This window comes from Medicago sativa, chromosome 8, assembly GCF_051527215.1.
Source record: "Medicago sativa cultivar Bolivia chromosome 8, Bolivia_mono, whole genome shotgun sequence".
Classification (NCBI taxonomy): domain Eukaryota; kingdom Viridiplantae; phylum Streptophyta; class Magnoliopsida; order Fabales; family Fabaceae; genus Medicago; species Medicago sativa.
Genome location: NC_140756.1, coordinates 52,773,521 through 52,783,973, shown reverse-complemented (window position 1 = coordinate 52,783,973; position 10,453 = coordinate 52,773,521). Strand labels below are relative to the sequence as shown.

The 10,453-nt window shown below is 32.8% G+C and overlaps 1 protein-coding gene across 2 annotated transcripts; it reads left to right on the top strand.

Moving 5' to 3' along the window:
* Positions 1–811: 811 nt before the first annotated feature.
* On the top strand, positions 812–4,269 carry LOC146899467 (amino acid transporter AVT1I-like). 2 transcript variants are annotated; one of them, XM_085735940.1, is made up of 4 exons: positions 897–1,085; positions 2,306–2,461; positions 2,537–2,913; positions 3,670–4,269. In XM_085735940.1, exons 1-4 carry the CDS (start codon positions 983–985, stop codon positions 4,186–4,188), a joined length of 1,155 nt encoding a protein of 384 aa, XP_085592066.1. In that variant the 5' UTR covers positions 897–982; the 3' UTR covers positions 4,189–4,269. The 2 variants fall into 2 exon arrangements, with proteins under 2 accessions (XP_085592065.1, XP_085592066.1); XM_085735939.1 differs by having other exon boundaries at positions 812–1,085; positions 2,306–2,913.
* Positions 4,270–10,453: the final 6,184 nt, after the last annotated feature.

Genomic DNA, 10,453 nt, shown 5'->3' with positions numbered 1-10,453 from the left:
TGGAAACATAAATTGGATATTTTGGTATTTTAGATAGTCTATGCTATAGATAAAAAGTTGTCTCACCGAAAGGATAAAAGTGTATATTGTTGTTATTAAATTCACTTCTTTCTTGTGAGCCGTCACTAAAACCCTAGTTTAATTTCTTCTCCTTCATCCATCAAAGAGAGGTGATTTAGGGACAATTTTTGAGCCAAAATCACCCATCTAACTCGTTTTTCTATTTACTTTTTATTGAAATAAGTTATTTTCACATCTATTTCGTTTTTTCTTTTGTGATTTCGTTGTCTTAGTACGACATTGTTTTGTTCGTCGTCTTTGTACGACGTAGTTTGTCTTTTTTATTTCGTTCAAGTATTTGTTCGATTCGTATTGTCAAATCGGCTTTGATGCGGTGCAAAGGTGATCAAATCAATGACTTTGGAGTCATCAACCGGAGACATGGGTATTCCGGAAACTTAAATATAGTCATATGTGTAGGCTTTAATATTTTGCCGTTTTATGCTATTAACATGGATGCTGTGAGTTTTGTTTATAGCTTCATCATTTTTGTTTTTAGCGAATTTTCATTGTATCGATGTACTCTATCAATTTGAATGAATGAATGTCCTTTGTTTTTGTCAAAAAAAATAAAAAATTCCTCTGGTCTATACTAATGAGGGATTTTGGCAAAGTGAACCGACTGTTAATAAAGATTTTTTTTAGAAAACTGTTAATAAAGATAAAAGCGATTCTTTTAAAAAACATTAAAGATGATAATTATCTTTTTTTTTGGTAGTGAAAGATGATAATTATCTAATCAAGCGTATGTCACTTTCTCTTTTTTGAAAGGAGTTATAGTATTGGATTGAAGTGCATGGTGAATCATTATTAATAATCAACCATTTATGGAATCTATACCACTATATTAACCAATTATTACGTTTCATATAGAGTTAACAAAGATTTGCTCATTATTAACTAATTATTGTCTAAAGAGAATATGGAAACAGAAAGCCAGCTCCAAGTTTCTTCAAATTCAAGGCAGCACAATGGAGGAACTACTTTCTTCAAAACTTGTTTCAATGGACTCAACGCTTTGGCAGGTTTTCATATTCCCTCTTTCTCAAACTCTTTTATGAAAACTTAATCACAAGTCATGTGTACAAAAAATGAAGAACTATCACATGCATCACCCACCATATATACGACCTTTAGCAAGATGGAAAAAATATATATTTTTTTTTTTGAATAACAAGCTAGTTAATGCATGCTAGTTAGTAAAACATGTATGGTAAAATATTTATTTGAAAACGTCTGCAAAAATTCAAAAAATAAATTATTTTATCTTAGTCATCTGGTTTTCGGGGGAGGATACCTTAGTAAAGTCTGATTGTATATTCTTCTAGCCATGATTAAAACTATGGTTTCTCTAAATACTTTGTTATAAACATAGTTCATTAGCCACTTGAGCTCAATTATTTGATTAGTAAAAAAAGAAAATGATTCTTCATATATAATATTGTTAGTGAAATTTGCATATGTACTTATTAGCAAAAAATAAAAATAAAAAAACTTTGCGTACATACATGCCTTTTTTTTTTTGGCTCTCAAGTTTCCCCTTTCATCAAATTTTCAGTTGTTCAATGATGGCTACCTCATAATTCAAAGAAATGTTTTAAAAGCTGTATCCGTGGGCGGTTTCAAGGACCGACACAGGCAGTTGTCCGGGCTCGACTCAAAACTTTTGCAATTTCTTATGTAAATCCCTTTAAATTTCTCATATAAACCCCTATAAATTGGGCAATTTCTTTAGGTTTTTTATTATTTGCTTGCAATTTCTGATGTAAACCCCTCTGAATGTTGATTAGTTGCTGCAAATGCAATTTATCCCAAACTCAATGAGTGAAAGAGGCCTACATCTCAAAAATTGCATAGAAAAAAATGTGTTGCAATTTTTTTTGTCCAGGCTTTATATTAATCCTGGCTCCACCACTGACTGCATTAGATATCAAACCGGGTTACCAGTGAGAAACATGAGTCATGATTCAACTGCTCTAAATCGTGGTTGAACAACTCAAATAATCGAATCATAGAGAGCTTAAATCGTGGTTGAATAATTTCTTAAACATAATCCTCCCACCTTATCAATTCACTGAATCAGAGTTCTTTAAATATAAATGGTTGTGTTTATAATATTCTTACAAGGTTAATATACTTATTTAGGTATTGGCATACTCCCACACTTTTCTTCACTAAATTAGAATGATTTATTAGCAAATGATAACATGCTTATAATATTTTAACAAAGATTATAATTATTCAGGTATTGGGATACTCTCCATGCCATATGCAGTTTCTCAAGGAGGGTGGCTGAGTTTCATGCTACTAATTATTTTTGCCATGATATGTTGGTACACAGCTTTACTTCTAGAAAGGTGTATGGATCAACAACCATCAATCAAATCCTATGCTGATATAGGTGAGGTTGCTTTTGGATATAAAGGAAGAGTTGTAATAGCAAGTTTTATATATGTAGAGCTTTTTTTAATTGCAGTGGAGCTTCTTATATTAGAAGGTGACAATTTGGAGAAGTTGTTTCCAAATATGAGCTTCACAATAATTGGACTTAAGATTGGAAGTAAAAGTGGTTTTATGTTAATCACAACATTGATAATATTGCCAACAACTTGGTTGAGAAGTTTAGGAGCTTTGGCCTACATATCTGTTGGTGGGGTAGTGGCTTCTGTTATTTTGATTGGTTGTGTTGTTTGGGTTGGAGAAGTTGATGGTGTGGGGTTTCATGAAAGAGGGAAGTTAGTAAATTTGGAAGGATTGACAACTGCAATGAGCCTTTTTGCTTTCTGTTACTGTGCTCATGCTTTGATGCCAACTATATGCAATTCTATGAATGATAGAAAGCAGTTTTCCAAGGTAAGTATAGTCCTTGAAATTATAACTTTTTTATTCAACAATAAATTTGGAGTAAATTACCAATTTAAACATTGAAATTATAGGATTGAGTAATTTAATCCCTAAAATTGATAATCATCATTCACATTTTCTTTGAGTTCAAATTTTGGTGAAACAATCTTTGAATTACCAAAACATGATTCCTTTAAGAACAAAAGGGCTAAGACCAAAATCATAAGAACTCATGTGGGTTGGTCTGATTGTGTTAGCTTGAGACCTTGGAATATACTTATCTTAAAGTTTCAGGCTTGAACTCCTTGTTACCAATTTCAGTGGGCTAATTTACCTTCTTAAAAAAAAAAAAAAAAACCTAAAATCCTTTCAAAAAAAATATATCAATAAATTTAGATCTTAAATGGGAGAATGTTTTGAGATAATGTAATTTTTTGAGGGAATTCAAATTATCTTAGATAGATTCCATTGTTTGGATGATAATCTGGATAATTATCAAAATAATGAAAAATTATGCAATATTTTGTTCAAGTTAAAAGATGACACCTAAAGACTAGGAATTTCAAATTTATTCTTACAATTTTTCAAATTTAACATTTTGGTCCTCCTATTTTCAAAATTTTCAAATTTACCCCAATAATTTTTCGAACAATTATAAATTGGCCCATAATTTTGAAAAATTTACAAAGTGATCTATATATTGTTTAAAAGACTACAAGTTGCCCCCTCAAAATTTTATCAAAGTGATATTTTGCTTTTTTGCAGGTTTTGCTGGTTTGCTTTGTTGCAAGCACAATTATCTATGGAACCGTGGCTATATTAGGCTACTTGATGTTTGGAGATCATTTGAAGTCTCAAATCTCCTTAAATCTACCAACAAATAAAATAAGTACAAAAATAGCAATATATACCACAATAGTTAATCCTTTCACCAAGTATGCTATTGTAATCACTCCAATAATCAATGCCATTGAGGAAAAATGGCATCTATGCAAGAGAAGACCTGTTAGCATTCTCATTAGAACATCCATTGTGGTAAGCAGTGTAATTGTGGCACTATTTGTTCCATTTTTTGGATACATTATGGCTTTTATTGGTGCTTTCTTGAGTGTGGCTATCTCATTGTTGTTTCCTTGCCTTTGTTACTTAAAGATGCACAAAGCTGCTAGGAGATTTCGGTTAGAATTAGTGATAATCATAGCAATTCTGATCATTGGTACATTTATTGGAATACAAGGTACCTACATTTCACTTGTGAAAATAGTAAATAATATAAAGACATGAAGATTTATATGCTTCAAGATTCTAAACTACTATAGAGAAAAAGGGAGTGTGCTTATTTCAGTGATGTATATTTGAATATCATTTTAGTTCCAATGTGACTTGCAATGTAAGCATTAGTCATTTTTTATCATAAAATAAATTGCTAGACCAAACAAATCCTAACAAGTTTGTAGGGCACACTAAAATTTGGTCAAGTATCCTAACTTTGTTATTAGAGTCTAATAGTATAAAACTAAGGGAGCTTCTATGAAGAAGTCGGGCAAATGACTTCTTCGGTGCAGTCATGTGAATGGGCCAATCGGATTTCAAGTGATGCGAAACCCTAATCATGTTCCATTGTAGCGCGGTCTACATGACCGTAAGTGAAGGAAACTTTAAATATTGCAATCTAGTCCCTATATATATTTTAACTATTTAATTAAAAAAAGTTATTAAATTTATAATATTGAATAATTAAAATGAATATTTAGTTTTAGAAATTTCCCTCCATCTTGTTTTTTGAGTCTACCTTTGTCACGAAATTAAACTTCATCTTCTTCACATCTTCTTCCTCGTAAATCACCATCTTCTTCATACCACGAAATCCAACGTCTTCATCATCCAGTCCTCGAAATCATCATCTACTTCGTCATCCAAAATGATTTAATGTTTTCAAAATCCATCATCTTCTTCGTATGGTTCACCTTCGTGTTTGATTCTTCTCGTCGAATCGTTTTCTTCATCGAGGTTCATTTTGTGTTCGTCGTCGTGGGTTAGTTTGTCGGAGAAGGCATTGCGGTTTGAAGTTGCTTGCTACCCCAAAAAAGTTAAGGTGCTTCTTATTAGCTATTTTGATCGTTTTGAATTTTGAATATTCTCAATTAGGGTTTCAATTTTCCCAATTCTCGGAAAGTGAACTAGTGGATTAACGTGTTATGTGTTAATTAAAATTTCGATTATGAAGCAACTCTTGTGTATGAATTTTGAATTTTGGAAATTTGGGTTTCAATTTTCCCAATTCTAGAATGTGTTTTAAGCCTTAACGGTGCCATCACATGGGGTATGAAATTGGAATATTAGGGTTTCAATTTTCCCAATGCTGGTCCGGTACTTGGTGGATTAACGTTTTAAGTCTTAACTCGTGGTTTCTATTTTCTAGCAATCCCGATTGGGTTTTTACCGTTGTATGAAGTTTTGTTCTTAAAGGAAAATTACGAAAGGAAGGAATTGTCAAAAGTAAAAGTATCTACTCAATCGGCATAATCTACTTTCATTCATTCACCAAGTAATTAAGAAGTATGCAAGACTAAAAACTATGAGAAAAAAATGTATAAAGAAATTCAATATTCGAAATCAATATCAAATTAACAAAATCTATCAAAAAAGTTAACTTCAAGCGGCAAAGCTGGTTCGTTTTTCTTCTTAAAATTGGTTGTCTATGGTTATAGTGTTGAACATTTTTCTTGCAACAATGACCTCGGTAAAGTAACTTTGAGTTCATTTAATTACTACATTTTCTATGTTGATTTTCCCTTGTTGTGGGGTTGTGTGGCGTGCAATGTTTGTCTAACAACTTCCTTTTCTCGGCATGATCCGTTGACAAGGTCTAATATGAGTAGCTTTCTTGCTTAGCGTTACGTGTGGTTATTAGTTCTATAAACAAAGACCGTGAGTTGAGTACCTCATTGTCAAGTTATACTAATCTTTGACCGGTTATGATATCTTCAATACTCACATGTTCTTCGGTATAATCTTTGAGCGTGAGTTGGGTACCTCATTGTCAAGTTATATTAATCTATGGTCTTTGATTCTTGCCTCGCCGATTAAAAAAACAACTTGTTGAAAGTCTATAGTTTATATTGGACTCAACTCAAAATGACGCATGAATATAGTAACTTTAGTTTATTGTTGATCACCCTTATGTTATGATGTGAAAATTGAATAAAGAGAAGCATTTTGTTGGAAAAAATAGGTTTTCTTACTACTAACTTTGTATTTGGTTCAAAAATATGGTTATATAATGGATACATTCCTGATGCATTGATAATCTAATGTTTGTTATGCTCTCATACAACTCATATCAACAATATGAAGATGAGATGGTCAAGTCAAGGAACATAAAAAGGAAGTAAAAGGGTTCGGACATCAAATCCGCATAAACGACATTGATAGAGGTATGTAAATAGAATGCTCAAGCAATTACCATAGTTATAATTATAGAATTCAACAAAATACGCAAAAGACCATGATTGCATCCAAAACATATTAGACAATAACAATGTCAAATATGGACCTGAAATGACCATAAGTTACAACCAAAACATAAATAAAGTCTTAAAACTCCAATCAAACAAGACAATAACTTTAAGATTCCATATCCATTCAAACTTTGACCAACGCCTTTCTTTTTGATTCCCGATAAGTCCAATAGTCCGCAACCTTTGATAACACCTCGTTTGACAACACATAGTTTGAACTTTGCACCAATTGAAGTGCAAGTTTCATTCTTGTAGTAGTCACAACTTGAAACAATATAACCAATCCGGACCATTTATAATCTAATTCAATGATACAATCATACCGATGTTTTAGTGAACACAACTTAACTTACCGTGATTTTGTCGTAATCGGTTCTATACGCACCTTCGGTCATCCACTTATCCACAAACACTCCGAGTCATTTCTATAACAAGAGATTATCATCAGAACACAACACAATCAAAATAGTTGTTACATATCAATCATAACTAGTTAGAAGTTTGATAATTACGATCCACTTCGTTGACGTGGAAAACAACTTGGTTCAATCGGACAAAAGCTTGAAATTGGTGTTGTTGAAGAGAGTGTGCCGAGTCCTTTGAAAGATTCATGAGTCAACATTTCCTCAAGAAATAATCCCTGAAATAAATTAGAATATTTATGAACTGAACCGAAATAAACATACGATACGTGATCAATACCAATTCACATACCGGCTTCGGCACTTCACGGCATCTATGACTTTGTCTTTCTAGACATGGTAAAGAGTCCAGCAAAAGTACTTTGTTCTCCACGAAATCAACAATCATTAGATACCAATGAATCCCCCTATCATTATTGGGAATAAAAATTTGAAAAAATTGAAAAACAAGTAATAAATAAGTTATCGTTATGATGGGGTGAATCGGTTTAATGCAAAACTACACATAAATTACCTTGGCTATAGAAGTTGTGCGAGACATGAAGCTAGCTTGATATCTCCACCTGATTTCGTCGGGGTTATGATGCCGATCCAAAGGACATTGTTGTATTGAATATAATTTGTTAATTGTCTTTAGTATTTCAAATAATCGAAGCTATGAGGTATTATATCTCATGATAATCGAAGCTATTACCGAAAATGATGTAGGCGAGATACCACACTCTGTTCTCCTTGCCAAATGAAGGCATCAACCAATTTTGTCTTGCCACAACCATATTTATAACCTGCAAATGATGACAATCACATTTCGAAATTTGAGATAGTTCATCTTTCATTTGCGGATGTTAAACAATAATCACCTCTGGTCAATAGGACATCTAGGCATCGGTGTTTTTAGAGCCTTCTTATCCCCATATACTCCACATGTTGATCCGATCAAAACCTCGTCACTACAAAACATAATGAAATGCAACCACATATGATCAGCCACATTATACTACATGAATCTTTAGATATTATATTAACAATAATATATATGAATTAGTAACCTAGTCGAATCTTCCTCGTCCAACATGAAAATGTATGCGGCTATGTAAGCACATATATCATTAATTGCCATATTTGATGGTGGTCTAAAAGCAATTGGCATCCACTACATAATTAAACCGTTTTGAAACATTCATTAAACTCAATTAGGGAGTATGAAAACATTTAGATGTTTATAGCTTATAGATAATATAACTTACTTCGGGAATATCGAAACCATCAAATAAGCCGTTGTATCCGATAGGAGTCCAAGGTTGGTAGTTCAAGTAAAAGTCGTGATCGTCGTCTTCTTCGGTTTGGAGAACAAATTCTTCTTAATTTTGTTGTATTGTAAGTCATCAAGTAACCCTTTTCCTTTACTTAGATTGAGAACCGGAGGAGCTGAATTTGTTTGATTGTCCAAAATACACTTAGTCTTGGACTTTGAGGCTTTTTCTCTGTCCGAGCAAACTTCTTGATGACTTTTCCACGGTCGGCGATTGGTGTCGATGCTTTGTTGAGTCGTAATTGTCTGCCTCATCTTCACCACTATTGTTAGGGGTAGTTTGATGACTAATCAATCAAATACCAAAACGGATGTAGAACAATATTAGTAGCTTGTCTAGAACTACTCAAAGGACATGTAAACACATATTCCATACAACTATACTAACATGTGAGCACATAGATTTTAGGACATGTATTTTTTCCTAGCCTTACAAGGATCTGTCTAGCCTTACCATTTAAACACCTATGTTCCAGAAAACTTGAATGGCATGTAAACACGTGTAGTTTTCAGATTTATTCAATTAAACTCTTAGGAAAATGTAAGCACATACAAGGATTTATTCCATCCAACTCCACTAACATGTGAGCACATAGATTTTTTAAAATATGTTTCGAAACATTTGAATGACATGTAAACTCCTATATTTGTCGATTTATTCAATTAAACCGTAAGGAAACGTGTTCTTGGTCATGTTAAACTATTGAATATAAATCATTTTAAACAAAAAACTCCAAGGTCATGTGAAACTCAGTAAAGAACAAAGCCAAAAACCATAGTGGATAAGTACCTTGATGAAATCACAATAAGCTACGATCGGAATTCCTTACTCTTGCTCTTGGTTTATGTTCCCTTCTTTGTCATAACAACTGTAGTTTTTTGGACATCTAGATTTTTATGCTTAGGATTTGTAGTTTTCTCCCTTCTTGTTGATTTTCTTCGTTATTTCCTTCGGTGTTGTCTTACGTTTTCTTGGAGTTCCTTTTCCAACCATTTGTTTTTTTTTCTGTTGTGAAGAGTTTCTAAGGTCAAAATAGAGAAGAAAAGTTGGGAGTATGTTGAAAAATGGTTTATAAATTGGTATGTCGAAGGTCACGAGTAATAATAGTTAAGAATTAGTGAATTATCGGACATTAAGTTTATTTTGATGTAAATTCCAATGACTTAAGGCACTAACTCGTTATTTGTAACGTAACTATAGGACATTAGCGCCCACATAATAGTAAAACGCATCGAGTTATCAATGCATATGAAATTTATGTTCATTTATCATACATTTTTTCCTATTTAAATAAACTATTGTAATTTTTGAAAAAAAATTCTTTAATTAATGTGCTTTTCGATGATATAGTGTAGGAAATTTGTTATTATCAATACAATGTCCGGTAGTGAATCAACTTCAAGGACTAAACATAGGGATAATGGAGAAATTCTTACTGCTTATATCATCAATGAGGTTAGAACTTCCTATTATTTTATGTTGAGCAATTGAATATGGTTTAGTAAATTATCTAAACTATATATCTCATTTACGGCCGTATGGAGAGATTAGACCTTCCTTTGTTGACCATTTTATCCACAAACTTGGAAGAGAATTTATATTGATAGATGCAAAATCCAATAGACACAAAGTTAAGTTCAATCAAAACATTGAACATCCACTTCGACCGAGGGACGAATCAACATTCTTGAAGTTAAAGTGTTCTGAAGTGATGACGTCATCGAAGCAAGTTCATCGAAGCAAGTTAATCACCATAAGCTGAAGTTCATCGGGAGATGCAAGACTTAAAGCTTCAAGGGTTGTTTAATGGATTTAAACTCGTCTAAGCATTGCAGAAGACCGGAAGAGTGAAGCAACGGTCATTTTGAAAGGATTTGAAGGCATTGGATGTTTATTGTTCAAAGAGCGTTGATAAAGTACAATTGTACGAAGTGTACAACCACTACCACCACTACTCTGTTTTTGTCTCTGCTACAAGACAAGAAAAATAGCTCTGTCTGCAACGATGTTTCTTCACAATGGGAATGGATTTGAAATTGATCCTTCATAGGACAACAACCATATCGGGCAAAAGATCATTGGTGATTGATCAAAGCTTCAAACGACTCTTTTTGATGTGTTGGCAATTCACAACGTCTCTTTCACACCTCTATATAAATGAGTGAAGACTTAGAGATTGACAAGGACTTAACAACAATTTACAAGTGCGAAAACTCTGCTGAAATTGTTACGCATTCAAAGTTCACTTAGAATTTCTGTTTCAAAGTTCATATCTTAGAAATTCTAGTCTTAA

Bases quoted from the DNA above. Each gene is read 5' to 3' on its own strand.
- LOC146899467 (XM_085735939.1), top strand. From the start codon at position 983: ATGGAAACAGAAAGCCAGCTCCAAGTTTCTTCAAATTCAAGGCAGCAC. The intron at 1,086-2,305 runs GTTTTCATATTC...ATAATTATTCAG, and splicing joins TGGACTCAACGCTTTGGCAG to GTATTGGGATACTCTCCATG. The intron at 2,914-3,669 runs GTAAGTATAGTC...GCTTTTTTGCAG, and splicing joins ATAGAAAGCAGTTTTCCAAG to GTTTTGCTGGTTTGCTTTGT.